General features: G+C 38.2%; 1 protein-coding gene across 1 annotated transcript in view; it reads right to left on the bottom strand.

Moving 5' to 3' along the window:
- Positions 1–16,697, bottom strand: part of CATSPERB (cation channel sperm associated auxiliary subunit beta) — a 111,330-nt gene that overhangs the window by 13,552 nt on the left and 81,081 nt on the right. Inside the window, 5 exon segments of the mRNA XM_027569473.1 lie at positions 1,341–1,451; positions 2,244–2,441; positions 4,676–4,815; positions 10,309–10,644; positions 13,114–13,304. Coding sequence (XP_027425274.1) covers positions 1,341–1,451; positions 2,244–2,441; positions 4,676–4,815; positions 10,309–10,644; positions 13,114–13,304 — 976 coding nt within the window.

Raw genomic sequence — 16,697 nt, 5'->3', positions numbered from 1 at the left:
AAAGAAAGAAGACTATTTGATCCAACACATTTAAACTCCTACCAATGTTCCGCCTAGAAAACAACCAAACCCAGCAGCACTCTGCCTCTCTGGAGTATGGAGTGAACAAGATAGAAAGAACAGACAGAAACCATGAGGTTGAGAGGAAGAGTATGTGATGGGGTGGCTTCTTGAGGAAACCTCACAGATGCCTGTGGAATCTCTCTCCAGAAGAACACACCTGCCTACCTATAGATGTGCACAGACATTCACACCCATTCCGTATGTGCATGCATTGTGTATGTACACACACACACACCTAGAAAGACATAAAATGCTTGTTTCTTTGGTTCAAAACTCTCCCTTGTCAGGATGCCTGGGTGGCTCAGTCGGTTAAGCGGCTGCCTTCAGCTCAGGTCTTGATCCCAGGGTGCTGGGATTGAGTCCCACATTGGGCTCCCTGCTTGGCGGGGAGCCTGCCTCTCCCTTACCCTCTGCCTGCTGCTCCTCCTGATGTACTCTCTCTGTCAAATAAATAAAGTCTTAAACAACAACAACAACAACAACTCTCCCTTGTCATTGCATGTAATTCAGAGCTAAAGCCAAATTCTCACAATGGTCTGTCAGGTCCTTTATGATCTGGCCTTGGCATTCCATCTGACCTGATTTCCCCCCGGGGTTTATCTACTCCAGCCACACTGGCCTCCATGTAGTTCTTCAAATATGCCAGATGAATTTCCATCTCAGGGCCTTTGAAGCCAAGGAAATTGCTCTGTCTGGAATGCTCTTCTGCCAGATAGTTCATGGTGCACTCTGTCACTGTCTTCGGGTCTTTGCTTAAACGTCACCATTGTTGTGAGGGCTGCCTTGACCATGCTATTTAGACTTGGAAGCCCCACCCCCAGTGGTACCCGCTCCCTGTCCCCCTTCTCTCCTTTCTTGTTCTTCAGTGCACTTATTACAATTTTAAGGTTTTACTCATTTGTTTTATTTATTGTGTTTCATAAAAAGGTAAACTACATTAAGTCAGGGTTGTTGTTGTTGTTTTGAAATCTATTTTACTCTACTGCATCTTTTGTACCCAGAACAGTGCCAGACACTCTCCTTGCTCCTCCCCATTTATGCTCTGTCTCTCTCTTAAAAAAAAAAATCTTTTAAAAAAAATGAAAGAGGGGACTAAAGGAAGAGGAGGAGGAACAGGGTAGTAGGAATAGTAATAAACACTGACATATCAGGGCAGATGGAACATTATTTTGAATGAACCTTCTCATTTAGTCCCACAGCTAGGTCCATCTGTAATTTCACTGAACGTTTTCTTGAATTCCAATAAGAACTGGTTTGTATGTTCAAAAATTATTTACCTTTGACTTAGGAAATAGATTTCTTGGTATAGGTTTGCTGGGATCCGCATGGTAAAAATTGTCTGTGAGTGGAATAGCAATTCCCATATTAGATGGAGGCCTGTAGTTTATCTGTAAGTGATTAAGCAAAGAAAACATGTAATTCATAATTATTTACTAAGTATTTAACTTAAAATTCTTGGTTTTCCAGAAAAGCATTCAAAGCAAATATTTCATTTTTAGTTCCAGGCATTCGAGTAAATTTCTATTCTCCCTGCACTCCCTACACCTTATTTTTCTGGGATTTCAACAACCTTAGCCCACGGCAATATAATTGTTTGGAACTTGTAAATAAGTGAAAAAAAATTTAGTGTGTAAAATAGCTACCATAAAGTAAATGCAAGAAAGTTTCAACACCTTATAAAAATTCTTGGTGGTGTATTTAGTAAATAAATCTTCAAGTTCGGTTGGTTGCTTTTTTTGACACAGAGAAAATCTTAAGTAATGAGTTCATCAGCAAGGAATAATAATACATGCTTTTTAAAGCGTCACAGATTCTGACAAGGCAGAAATTAAAATTGTAACTACACTGAAATGGAACCAGTAAGATGGAATTAGGGCAGGTCAACATAAAGGCCAATAACTGTATTTGGCACAAAATCCCCAAGATTATGCCACCATAATACAGCATAAAATAATTTTTAAGATGGTGAGAATGAGTTACCAGGAAAAGTCATTATTTCAGGAAGTGTTGGCATTTTAGAAATAAATAATTGTCACATCCTCAAGATGACAGGAAGATTGAACCATAACTGGAGTGTTTTGTGCATCTCAGGAAAGAAATGATAAGATGGAATAGCCAGCCATCCACACAAAAATAATATATCACAGGTACCCTTAAAACAATCTGCTTAGGTTTCTTACCGGTAAAGTTTTGATCATATTAAAACCCTGACTGTCTTTGTGAACACCGCTAATCCAGTCTTCTAGTGGGATGAGTTTACTAGGAATGTGATGCATAGATTTGAGATAACTACAGCTGTTTTTCAACGTTGGTACAACTGTTGTGACAAAGCACTCAGTAGATGCTCCCCAGACAACTAATGCCAATGAGGTTGAACCCTGAGAACATCCAAAGAAATGAAGGTTATTGAAAGTAACTGTTAAATTACTACTTCAATTTCCTTGCTGGTTATGGGTGTAGTGATCCAAAGGTGCACCAGCACCCCAATGTTTATAGCAGCAATGTCCACAATAGCCAGACTATGGAAAGAATCTAGATGTCCATCAACAGATGAATGGATAAAGAAGATGTGGTATATCTATACAATGGAATATTACTCAGCCATTGGAAAGGATGAAATCTTACCATTTACATTGACGTGGATGGAACTGGAGGGTATTATGCTGAGTGAAATAAGTCAATCAGAGAAAGACAATTATCACATAGTTTCACTTATATGAGAACTATAAGAAACAGTGCAGAGGAAGGGGATTAAGCCCCGCATCAGGCTCTGCACTCAGTGGGGAGTCTGCCTGTCCCTCTCCATCTCCCTCTGGCCATCCCCTTGTTCATGCTCTCTCTGTGTCTCTCTCAAAACAAATAAATAAAAATTTTTTTAAATGTAGAAATACTAATAACTGTGATGATGTTGTAGACTCTGGTACCTCTATCCCCATACTCTGTAGCCATTAAAAATGGTATATTTTAAAAAATTTTTACCAAAACACATTGAACCAGAATCTATGCAGGATTCTACTATTAAAGGAAATATGGTTGGGGGTGGGAGAGGCACAAATTAAGTAAGAGACAAGGAAGCAAACATAAGAATCCAAAATGTTAGACAATCTATAACACAGCTGATCTGATTTCTACAATTCAATGGCAAATGAAGAAAATTGACTAGTATCTAAAACACTTAAGAAAAAATAATCACATACCATGTGAATCTTGTTTGGCTCCCAATTCACACAAAACAACTATAAAAATATCTTTGAGAAAATTGGGGAATTTGATTATGGACTAGTTTTTGTAGGATACCAAAAAAAGAAGAAGAAGAAGAAGGAGAAGGAGGAGGAGGAGGAGGAGGAGGGGGGGGGGGGGGGGGAGGGGGAGGAGGAGGAGAAGAAGAAGAAGAAGAAGAAGTTGTTTTAGGAACAACAATGGCATGATAATGGTTATACGAGAGATAATGCACATATTTTTTAGAGATGTATATTGAGTCATATAAGGAGTGAAATGACATGATGCTTGCTTTCATTCTAAAATATCTCAGACTATAAAACAAAAACCAAAAGGTTGGGGGAAGATGATAAAACACAAGTAGCAAAATCTTGACTACCGTTTGAGTACTAGGTATATGGAAACTCTACTTTGGTCTATATCTGAAAGTCTGAATGATAAAGACAATTTTGGGATATGTAGAAAAAATATTTAGTGACTCAAAAGGATTAAATCATATAGTTAAGTGGAAGGGGAAAAAATGTTTAAAGTGTATGTACAATGCTCTCCCAGTTTCAGGGAAAAAAGAAAGGAAAAATACTGTCAGTTCATAGTGATTGAGCCTTTTCCATGTGCCAGACATTTATTTATTTTTTTAAAGATTTTATTTATTTATTTGATAGACACAGCGAGAGAGGGAACACAAGCAGGGGGAGTGGGAGAGGGAGAAGCAGGCTTCCCACTGAGCAGGCAGCCCAATGTGGGGCTCGATCCCAGGACCGTGGGATCACGACCTGAGCCGAAGGCAGACACTTAAAGACTGAGCCACCCAGGCACCCCTCCACATGCCAGACGTTTAGATGCCCTACTTGAATGATCACATTGAATTCTCAGAAACTACCCTGTGAGGCAGGTATCGTCATTATCATCTCCAATTCATAGATGAGGAGACTTAGCCGTAGTAAAAAGACCTTCCCAAGTTCACAGACAGCACCAAAAGTGAGATCTGTACCAGGCACTCTTATCCAAAGCTCACTTGTTGAGCCTCTGTTCTATAATGCTAAGGTTTTATTTATTTGTCAGAGAGAGAGGCAGAGAGAGAGAAAGAGAGCACAAGCAAGGGGAACTGCAGGCAGAGGGAGAGGCAGACTCCCTGCTGAGCAGCGAGCCTGATGCGGGACTCGATCCCAGGACCCCAGGATCATGACTTGAGCCGAAGGCAGATGCTTAACTGACTGAGCCACCCAGGTATCCCTCGTAATGGTTTACTGCCTTTTTGTAATGGCCCAAATGTTAAAAGTGCTTAGTCATTCTTGAAAGGTAGGATTATGTGTAATTTTCCCTTCTTTCCCTTGACTTATATTGTAAGTTTTCCATAATTAATAGACTTTTTTGTAATTAAAGAAAATCTTACTTGACGTAAAGCTTTGCTAGCTGCAGAAATTTTCATTATGTAACTATCAGTATCATCAAAAGAGCCTTCAGCTTTAACTTCCAACAAATTTGCATTTCCAACAATGACTTTCAGTAGTGGTATTTCGAGTGTTCGCACACCTACGGAAACAAGGCTAAAGGTTAAAATTAAACCATAGTGTGTCAATTATACTAAAAGAAATCCGGAAACTAAAAAAGAAAAATAATTAAATCACGAAAATTTTAAACAATTTCATAATGTCTAGCTAATCAGGATTCTAGAACAGCTACAGACTATTATGAAGGCTTCATAATGGCTACAAATATAGTTAGGAATTTACATGGAGTTAACTTTGATGGCTCTTGGAAAAATTTAACTTCACAAATATTTTCTCGCAGAAATATTGCTCCCTTCCATTTCTCATTCTTCAGCCAAGGTCTCAAATGCATGAAAAGGTCACTTGGACAGTACTGGTCACACTGAGCTGGATGGCTTAGTGGAGAAACTGAAGGATGCACGCTCAACTTCAAGATCTATCAGCCCATGGTTGCCAAGACAAAACGAGGCAGGTAACATGACCTGTCATCAGGCCTATTTCTGCCTGCAGGCCACCTGCTTGCAATCGCTCCATACTGAGAAATTTACTAGAAAAAGAGATTTGACAGACTCTGTAGTCTATCTGCCATCTTTACTAATCAGTAAATCAGGGCTGAGAAGTAGGAAATGATTTTCCTGAAGTCTCATCTACAACCGTTTCCCTTAAACCGAAGTGAGCTGGTTAGTGCTTCCTAAGCTGTCACTGGGTATTTCTGTTAGAATGCAGATTCTGATTTACCAGGGTCGTTGGGGGGGACTGAGGTTGTACATACTCCACCTTAGCTGTATTCAGGTATAACTGATGAAGAAAATTGTATATATTTAAAGTGTATAACGTGATGATTTCATATATACACACACACACACACACACACACTGTGAAATGAACACCACAATTAAATTAACACATCCACCACCTCATAGTTACTTTGCATGTGTAATGAGAACATATAAGATCTACTCTCTTAGCAGTATTATTATGATTTTTTTTTGAAAGTGGGTGGAGAGAGGAGAAGGGGAAAGGGAGAGAGAGAATCTTAAGCAAGCTCCACGTCCAGCACAGAGCCTGAAGCGGGTCTCAATGTCATGACCGTCCATTTCAGGACCCTGAGATCAGGACCTGAGCCAAAATCAAAAGTCGGATGCTTAACTGCCTGAGCCACCCAGGCACCTCCAATACAGTATTATTAACTATAGGCCCCATGGCATACGTTACATCCCCAGAACTTACTCATTTTACAATGAGAAGTTTGTATCCACTCACCAACATCTGTCCATTTTTTTCTACTCCCTAACCCCTGGCAACCAGCATTTATTCTACTCTCTATTTCTGTGAGTTAGACTTTTAAAAATTAGATTCCACATCTGAGTGAGATAATATAGTACTTATCTATCTCTATGTGGCTTATTTCATTTAGCATATCTTCCAGGTTCATCCATGTTGCTGCAAATGGCAGAATTTCCTTCTTTTTATGGCTTAATAATTATCCATCTCTCTCTCTCTCTCTCTCTCTCACACACACACACACACACACACACACACCCCATGTTTTCTTTATCCGTTCTTCCATCAACCGACACTTAGGCTGTTTCTGTATCTTGGCTATTATAACCTGCAATAAACATGGGAGTGCAGATATCTCTTGAGAAAGTGATTTTGTTTCCTTCAGATATATACCCAGAAGTGGGATTTCTGGATCATATGGTAGTTCTATTTTTAATTTTTTGAGGAACTTCCATACTGTTTTCCATAGTGGCTGCCCCAGTTTACATTTCCTCCACTGGTGCACGAAGGTTCCCTTTTGGTCTACATCCTCACCAATGCTTGTCATCTCTTGTCTTTTTGATACTTGTCATTCTAACAGGTTTGAGGTGATAACTCACTGTGATTTTGATTTGCATTTTCCTCATGATTTGTGATGTTGAACACTTTCTCCTGTATTTGTTGGCTATGCATATGTCTTCTTTGAAAAATGTCTATTCAGGTTATTTGCCCGTTTTTTAATTGCATTATTTGTGGGGTTTTGTTTTTTGCTATTGAGATGCATGAGTTCCTTATACATTTTAGATATTAACTTCTTATTGGATATATGGTTTGCCCATATTTTCTCCCACTCGATAAGTTGTCTTTTCATTTTGCTGGTTTCCTTTGCTGTGCAGAAGCTTTTTAGTTTGACGTAGTCCTACTTATTTACTTGTTTTCGTTGCCTTTGATTTTTGTGTCATATCCAGAAAAGCCAGTGCCAAGACCAAAGTCAAGGATCTTTTCCCCTATGTTTTCTTCTAGGAGTTTTATGGTTTTAGGTCTTTAATCCATTTCATTAATTTTTGTGAGGGGTGTAAGATAAGGGTTCAGTTTCATTCTTTTGGATGTGATTATCCAGTTTTCCCTACGTCATTATTGAAGAGACTATCTCTTTCCCCACTGTGTGTTCTTGGCTTCCTTGTCAAATATTAATTAACCATATATGTGTGGGTTTATTTCTGAGCTCTCTATTTTACTTCATTGGGCTTTGGTTTTTATGCCAGTACCATAATGTTTTGATTAATATAGTGTTGTAATATACTTTGAAATCAGGGAGTGTGATGTCTCCAGTTTTGTTCTTCCTAAAGATTGCTTTAGCTATTCAGGGTTTCTAATGTGATATATGATACTAACATAATGAAGGGTAAAAATCATTGATCATCTACATCGCAATAAATGTAGAAAAAGCATTCGACAACATTCAACATCCATTCATGATAAAAACTCTCGACAAATTAGGTATAGAAGGAATGTATCTCAACACAATAAAGGTCATATATGACAAGACCGTAGCTAACTTCATACTCCTATGTCATCATACTCATCATACTCAATGCTTAAAACTTTGCCTCTAAGATCAGGAACAAGACAAGGATGCCTACTCTTGCTAATTCTGTTCAACATGGTACTGGAAGTCCTACCCAGAACAATTAGGCAAGAAAAAGAAATACAATGCATCCAAATCAGAAAGGAAGAAGTAAAATTGCTTCTGTTTGCAGATAACAGGATCTTATACAAAGATAAGTAAAGTTGCAGGACATAGAATCAAAACACAAAAATCAGTTGTGTTTCTATATACTAACAACGAACTATCCAAAAGAGAAATTAAGAAAACAATCTCATTTACAATAGCATCGAAAAGAATAAAATACATAGGAATAAATTTAACCAAAGAGGTAGAAGACCTGTACACTGAAAACTATGAGATATCAGTGAAAGAAATTGAAGAAGACACAAATAAATGGAAAGATATCCTGTGTTCATATATTGCAAGAATACTGTTAAAATTTTCATACCTACAGACTCAATGCAATCCATATCAATATTCCAATAGGGTTTTTCAAAGAAATAGAAAAAACAGCCCTAAAATTTGTGTGGAACCACAAAAGATTCTACACTTCTAACAAGCAGCTAGGTGCTGCTGATGTGGTTGGTCTAGGCACCCACACTTTGAGTAGCATGCACTAGGCTTTTCTTCACAAAGAGGCAATTGAGTTGATTTGATTATTACTATTTGCTTCCATCAAACTGAATGAGTAAAACTGTACCATTCAACAATGAATTTGGTATATTTTAGTATATGTGCTGCCGAAGTGAGCACTGAATTTGGTATATTTTAAAGCTGAAATATTTAGAACACTGTGGGACTTATACCAGAATATGAAGAGATAACAAAGGAACAGAGTTTTAAAAATCCAGAATGGTGAAGATGATAGGTAAATTGTTTACTGTATTCTGAAACCAGTTAAGAAAGATCGCACTATTCAAGAAGTGATATTGGAACAACTAGCTAACCACCTACAATATACCAAAGCAAAATCTACATAAATTAAAGACTTAGATGGAAAGTTAAAACTATAAAATTAAAACTCCAAAATTACTTGAAGGAAATATGGACAATTAGTCATATAATCAATGAGAAAGGATTCTAAGAGTTTCAAGAGGAAGTTTTGTGTGTGTTTTTTTTTAACAATATTTAAGTCCACAATCTTGATTGAAACAGAAAGAGTTGTCCTCCAACTTTTTTTTTGTAATTTTCACTTGTATAAATTGTATTTGATTCTGTTTTTCAAATGAGCCTTTTTTAAAAATTGCGTTTTGTCCTTTCATTATGATTCAAAGATCTTCTTTTGTCTCTTTGAGAGTTTTACATATACCTGGTTTATAGTGTCTTTCTGATTTTTCTATTATCTCAAGGCCTTGGAGATTAAAGGTCAAGTTCTTGGGGTGCCTAGATGGGCTCAGTCAGTTAAGCCACTGACTCTTGATCTCAGGTCTTGATTTCAGGGTCATGAGTTCAAGCCCTGCATTGGGCTCCACGCTGGGTGTGGAGCCTACTTTATAAGTAAGTAAGTAAGTAAGTAAGTAAATAAATAAATAAATAAATAAAATGATAATAAAAATCAAGTTCTCTTTCTTATGTTAGGTCATTTTGTTACATAGTTTTAAAATATTTTCTTCAATTCATGTTCCATGGAGATTGATTTTTCCATGGAAGTCTATGTTCCCTGGATTATGGAAATATTCCTACCAAGGGTTTTAGGCTTGTCTAAGCTGGAACCCATGTGTTATAATTTCTCAGCTTGGGATTCCTACAACTGGTGTGTTTTCTCTAGGGGTTACACAGTCTTGGACTTTGGGGTTTTCACAGGAGATCCTTTTTTTCCACTTTGAGTCTCATGGAGATGATAATCCCCTGAACTCCCTCTTTGGATTGGTAGGTAGAGTTTTCATAATCCCCCTTTCATGATTTAAGCGCCCAGCTTTACTTAATCGTTTTGGTTCCAGCCTTCTACCACGAAGTATATTCTGCCAATGCCTGGGCATTAAAATCCATCCCTTTGCCTATATGGCCCATACCTGTGCCTCACATCATTCAGGGTGCCACAAAGTAGCTAATTTCTTTGGCTTTGAGTTCCCTCTTCATTTCTGGTGACAGGATTTTCTTCTCTTTCCCTCCCTCCCTCCATCTTTCCCTTCTCTCTTTCTAGCTCAGTTATTTACCAAAATTTTTGTTTTATTTTTCCAGTGTGCCATTTCTCCATCATCTTTAGTAAGTGTAATGTTACTTTTGTAATAAATAAATGCCATGGAAAAATGGGGGAAATAGAATACTATTTAAAAGGTATTTTCTGGCTTAAAATAAATACTTGAAATAACTACAACAATATCAAAGGAACAAAACAGTTTTCTTTTCAGAGGACAGCAAAAATCTAAACTAAAATCCTGTGTAAACTTGGGCTGCTAACTTAACCTCATTTTCCTCATTTGTAAATGAGGATTAAAATCTAGCCTTTTAGAGTTGCTATAAGTATTAAATTAAAAATACATAAAAATAATTTAGTACAGAGCCTCGTACATAGTAAGTGTTCAATAATTTGAAGCTAATACTGTTATTAACAGAATGCAAGCTACTATGTAAGCCAAAGATAATGGAAATATCAAAGAGTATATTTTACATTCAAGAAAAACAACATCTCCTTTTGATGTTTCCCAGTAAAAATAAACTTACCTTTTGTATTAGGTATGACCTTAACTTCTAAAGTACGAGATTTCCCCAGATCAATGTATTTCAGGATATTGAGGGACAGGGAATGATCATGTTGAAACCAATAATTACATGGTTTTGCATATATAGACCACATTCGTCCATTCCTGTGCCCCAAGTTGTATAAGAACCAGGAGTCTTTTGGGAAGGTCATATTGTTGAGTACTCCTTCAGGCATGGTAGCAATAGCTAAAGCATTCTTAGCATCTAAAACGCTTATGATCAGGAAGCTGCTGTAACCAGGAATCACCACAGTCTTCTCTATATCCAGATCTTGAAATGAGGAATTAGTACCCGGAGCTAAAACAGGAATAATTTATTATAAAATAAAATAGCCAATGTTCTTCAAGCATACTGGTGGACATAATTGATGAAAACATTATTTGAGTTTTTAAACTATGGTCTTAACCAGAGAACACAGTGGCCAGATTTGAGGTTAGAATTCAAATTATTTTGTAGAAAATATATCACAAATATGTCAAGCACAAACCTATACTTAAACCTTTACTATGAAACTAGTTCTATAAAATCCTCAGCAGAAAAAAAAAAACAAAAAACAAACAAACCCATGTAGAGCTAAGTAATTATAAGAAAGCTGACTTCTTTACTTTAGAACTGCCAAGAGCCTTAATAACTTAGAATCTTTATTGTGATTCTACAAGAGAAGGATAACATAGCCAATGTTTCCCCAGGATATTTATTGAGTAGACGAATAATTGATTGTTTAGGAAGAGCATGAAGACTTAAAAGAAACTAGACTTTAGGGCAGGACAGTGAGGAACATTCCCATGTAAGAGGATGTGAGAGGAGCCACAAGAGGACTATTTCAGGGAAGGGGAGGTCGCCATAGTCAAATGTCTTTGATAGGTCAGGAAATATACCACCACACCAATGTTCTCCACATTCTGAAAAAATCAATAGAAGTAGTCAGAAGAGACCATCATAGTTCCCTTTATTGTATATGCATGCTCTAATTTCTCCCACTCTATTATTTTTCTTATTTATTGGAGAGAGAGAGAAAGAGAGAGTGAGGGGGAGAGACAGAGTAGGAGGAAGAGAGAGAATCCCAAGCAGACTCTTCACTGAGCGTGGAGCTGGACACAGGGCTCGATCCCAGGACCCTGAGTTCATGACCTGAGCAGGAACCAAGAGTTGCACGCTTAACCAACTGAGCCATCCAGCCACCCCATTATTTCTCCCACTTTATACAAACCAACAAAAATCCTTTTCCATATTCCCTCCAACTGCCACATAATCTCTCTCCTCCCCTTATAGCAAAATTCCCCCCCAAAAAGTTGCTTTCATTCACTGTCTTCAATTCCTCTCTGTTTAGAGAAATTCAATTCCTACTGTTTAGAACCTAATCCAATCAGACTTTTTGTCTACACTACTCCACCCAATGAAAGATTTTGTCAAGGTTACCAATGACTTGCCCACAGATCTGCTGGCTGGTTTTCCTTCCTCATCTGACCTGACCCTACTGGTTCCCTCCTTCTTGAAAGACCTCCCTCACACTTTCTCTTAATTCTTCCCTGAGCAGACCATCCACTCTCCTGTCCTGTGGGAGAAATTATGGGGCAGCTGGATGGCTCAGTCGGTTAAGCGTCCAGCTCTTGGTTTCTGCTCAGGTCATGAATTCAGGGTCCTGGGATTGAATCCTGTGTCCCCCGTCTTCCTAAACACTAACTGTTGCAATGCCAAGGATTACAACTTTGGCCTTTCCCTTTCCATATTTATACTCATCTTCCAGGTGATGTCATCTGGTCTCCTAGCATCAACTATCATACATATACTGACTGCTCAAATTTCTCTCTCCAGTCCAGATGCCTTCCCTGAACTCCAGGTTTGTCTTACTAAATATGAGCCTCATTTCTCCACTTGGATGAATAACAGGTATCTTAAATTTAATATAATCTCTCACCTGATTACTGCAATCACAAAATTGATTTTTCTGCTTTCCTTCTTGACTTCTATCACCTGCCCAGCCCATTCTCAACACAGGAACCAAAGTGATCTTGTTAAAACCTAAGGCCAATCGTGTTACTTTCTGCTTGAACACCTCCAATGGCTTCCCATTTACTCACAATAAAAGCCAAATCCTTACAATAAATGATACTAATGTTGGATTTATATTTATTGTATATAATCCTTCAAATAGAAATATCCTACATAATTATATTTTTTAACATTCTATTTTTTTAAAGATTTTATTTATTTATTTGACAGAGAGAGAGAGAGAGAGAGACAGCGAGAGAGGGAACACAAGCAGGGGGAGTGGGAGAGGGAGAAGTAGGCTTCCAGCCCAGCAGGGAGCCCGACGCAGGGCTTGATCCCAGGACCCTGAGATCATGACCTGAGCCAAAGGCAGTCGCTTAACCAACTGAGCCACACAGGCGCCCCCCAACATAATTATTTTAATATGTAGGGCAAAATCTACATGGACTTCGTATTTTCTTTCTTTTTTTGGGGGGGGGACTTCCTATTTTCTTTCACTTCTCCTGAATACTGTTTAAGACAAAATAACATTATAGGAATAAATGACAGGCACTGCTATTGATGAAATATTAATGAAGTTATAGCTAGATTTTATTATATTAGAAATTAAAAATTCCTCCAGGAACCTAAGCATATGTAGATTTCAGCAGCTTGCCAATTGGACTAAATTTTGAAATCTACTGTTCTTCTATAAATGAGCATGAACAATCTTCCCAAAAGATAATTCTTCATTTTTTTCTAGCCATCAGAGATGTACTACATTATTACACTTACTTTGTGATTGAAGAGTAAGTTCATAGAAGATATTTCCAGTTCGATTAATGGAAAGGGAACTAGACAAACAAGGGCTCGTGTTCACTTCTTCTATTCCAAAAGGGTCTATCACTTCCGCAATAACAGAGGACAAAAATCCATCAGGAATGTTATGTTGTAATACCTTTCTTATGTAAGCTGTTCCAGTTTTCCTAAAAACCAAACCAACAAACATCAAGCCATCTGGATAAAACAGTGGTTTAAATGAATAAGCTTGTGAACACATGATTTACAAATACACCACAAACAGCCAACAAATGAATACTTGGTCAACATTTGTTCAACCTCACTAGCAATCAGTGAAATGCCAGCTATAGCCACTGGATACAATTTCCCGCCCATCAAATTAGCAAAGATTTTTAACTGACAGGGTTCAGGAGCAGCAAGGATTGAGTGGAGATAGGCACTCATCCACTACTGATGGGCCATAAATTGGTACAAGCTTTCCAGAAAGCAAATTGACATTATGTATTAAGAGCTTTAGCATTATATTTTTTCCCCTCTGATTCCATAAGTCTACTGATAGGGCTCTATCCTAATGCAATAACTTGAAACAGAGAAAAAAAAAAAAGCTTTCCATACCTGAGATGTTCATCATGGCATTATGATAAAAGTTAGAAATAAATGACAACGATAGGAAAATTAAGTAAATGATAATACATGATCCACTTAGAACAAATGCAACTATTAAAATCGTATTTAGAAAGTGTTTTTAAGTACATAAGGAAAGTGGTCATATTATAATGTCTAAATTAAAGAAACAGGGTGCCTGGGTGGCTCAGTTAGTTAAGCGACTGCCTTCGGCTCAGGTCATGATCCCGGAGTCCTGGGATCGAGTCCCACATCGGGCTCCCGGCTCAGCAGAGAGCCTGCTTCTCCCTCTGACCCTATCCCCTCTCATGCTGTTTCTCTCTCTCTCTCTCAAATAAATAAATAAAATCTTAAAAAAAATAAATGAAAGAAGCAATGTGAAAAATGCTAATTAAAAAATTAAAAATGCATATTTAAGAGGTTAATTGGTAATTCATCAAAATGTTAACAGTTGTGATTTTAATTCGCTTCTTCATGTTTATCTGATTTTTTTTTTAAGATTTTTAATTTATTTGACAGAGAGAACAAGTAGGCAGAGCGGCAGGCAGAGGGAGAGGGACAAGCAGACTCCGTGTTGAGCGTGGAGCCTGATGTGGGGCTGGATCCCAGGACCCTGAGATCATGACCTGAGCCAAATCAAGAGTTAGTCGCTTAACCCACTGAGCCACCCAGATACGCCCATGTTTATCTGACTTTTAAGAAATTTGTACAATGAGTAAGTACAAGGAAAAAAATCTATTTTTAAAATGTTAACTTGGGATGTCCACATGCCAAAAAAAAAAAAAAAAATCTAAACACAGACCTTACACCCTTCACAAAAATTAGCTCAAAATGGATCACAGACTTAAAAATGCAAAACTATAAAGCTCGTACAAGATTAATATAGGAGAGGGTGCCTGGGTGGCTCAGTTGGTTAAGCAACTGCCTTCGGCTCAGGTCATGATCCTGGAGTCCCGGGATCGAGTCCCACATCGGGCTCCCCGCTCAGCAGGGAGTCTGCTTCTCCCTCTGACCCTCTTCCCTCTCGTGCTCTCTATCTCTCATTCTCTCTCTCTCAAATAAATAAATAAAATCTTAAAAAAAAAGATTAATATAGGAGAAAACCTACATGACCTTGGTCATGGGAATGACTTTTTAGATACAACACCGAAGGCATGATCCATGAAAGAAAAAACTTGATAAGCCATACTTTATTGAAATTAAAAACTTCTCCTCTGTGAAAAACACTATCAATAGAATTAGAAGACAAGCCACATATTGAGGGGTGGAGGCACGGATATTTGCAAAAGACACGTGTGATAAAGGACTGTTACCCAAAATAAACTGTAGAGCAGGAAAAAAGCCTTTTTTTCTCTACCTCCCTAGATTCTGCACTTGGGGCCCTGGAAATTAAAGTGACAAAAAACAGATTACAAGAGGAAAACAAATAGAGTTTATTAACCTGTGTGTCATGTTCACACATGAGAGACATATCAGTGACAAGGAACTCAAGGGGATGGTTAGAACCTGGAGTTTATAAAGCATTTTAACAAAGAACAGTAAATTTGTAGAGAAATGACAAGACAAAGGAAAAGGGGTTGAGGCTTTCAGGAGTGCCAAACTGTGGAAAAGATAATATACGAGGGACACTCATAAAAGAGAAGTCTTGCCTAGTAAGATTTGTTATGTAGATGCCACTCAAGTCTCTAGGCTGATAGAATCTCTGGAGATTAGGGATCATCTTGCCTTTCCTAGGAGGGAGAGGAAGGGCAGAGATTTCTTTCTTTCTTTCTTTTTTATTAAAGATTTGTTTATTTATTTATTTTAGAGATAGAGCTTGAGCATGAGCAGGGGGAGGGGCAGAGGCAGAGGTTGAGAGAGAATCTCAAGCAGACTTTGCAAAAAGTAAATAAAAATAGAAGGGCAAAAATACAAAATGCTGACAACACAAAATGTCTGCAAGGATATGGAGCAACAGGAACTCATTCATTGCTGGTGGGAAGGTCAAACGGTACAGCCACTTTGGAACACAGTTTGGCAGTTTCTCATAGAACTAAAAATGTTCTTACCATGTGACCCAGCAATCACAGTTTCTTGGTATTGATCCAAATGAGTTGAAAACTTAAGCTCACATAAAAACCCAAATAAAGATGTTTATAAGAGCTTTTATTCATAATTACGAAAACCTTGGAAGCAACCAAGTTGTCCTTCAGTAGGTGAATGGATATATAACTGGGGTACATCCAGACAATGGTATGTCAGGGTAGGCTCACAGATAGTAACAAGTGTGTCACCATAACGCAGGGCGCTAATAGTGGGGAAGGGTGTGTGTGGGTGTGAGGGTGAGTATATGAGAACTGTACATTCGGCTCAGTTTTGCTGTGGACCTAAAACTTCTCCAAAAAATAAAGTGTATAGATGGAAAAAAAAAAACAAACAAACCTTAACATCTTTGCATCTGAAGTCAATGACCAATGGTCAGGCAGCCACCTTAACTACCAAAGCTATCTCCCCACTTCTCCACTGGAGTCTCTTGTATTCAAGTATCTAGGATTGCTCTTGGGGGTAATCATGTTCTACCATTCCAGAAGAGGTAAGAAATCAGATTTTAAAGGAGGAGGAAGGGAGATTTGGAAGGATGGTCTTAATATTACAGGAGTCAGTGAGTTCCTGAGGCTGAGAGGAATATCTGAGTGGGGAAAACATTGCAAAAGGAGAGACAGACAAATCTCATCAAATTTAACTACCTACACATGCTAAGCTCCCATTCCAAGACGGAGGCTGTCCTGGCCCCCACCCCCTTCCCACCCCAATGGCCTACCTCCTCAATGGCCCTTCTACCACACCATCTCACTATGCACAATCCACATAGGCTTCCTTCCTGTTTATTAAACACACTGGATTTTTTCTTGCTCCAGGCTTTTACACTTGCAATTTCTTTTGCCAGGAAAGCTTTCCCCTTAGCTCTTTGCTCT

The sequence above is a fragment of the Zalophus californianus genome, chromosome 6 (genome assembly GCF_009762305.2).
Source record: "Zalophus californianus isolate mZalCal1 chromosome 6, mZalCal1.pri.v2, whole genome shotgun sequence".
NCBI classification, from domain to species: Eukaryota; Metazoa; Chordata; class Mammalia; order Carnivora; family Otariidae; genus Zalophus; species Zalophus californianus.
Note: the sequence above shows the minus strand (reverse complement) of the source record. Positions and strands in the feature narration are given on the sequence as shown.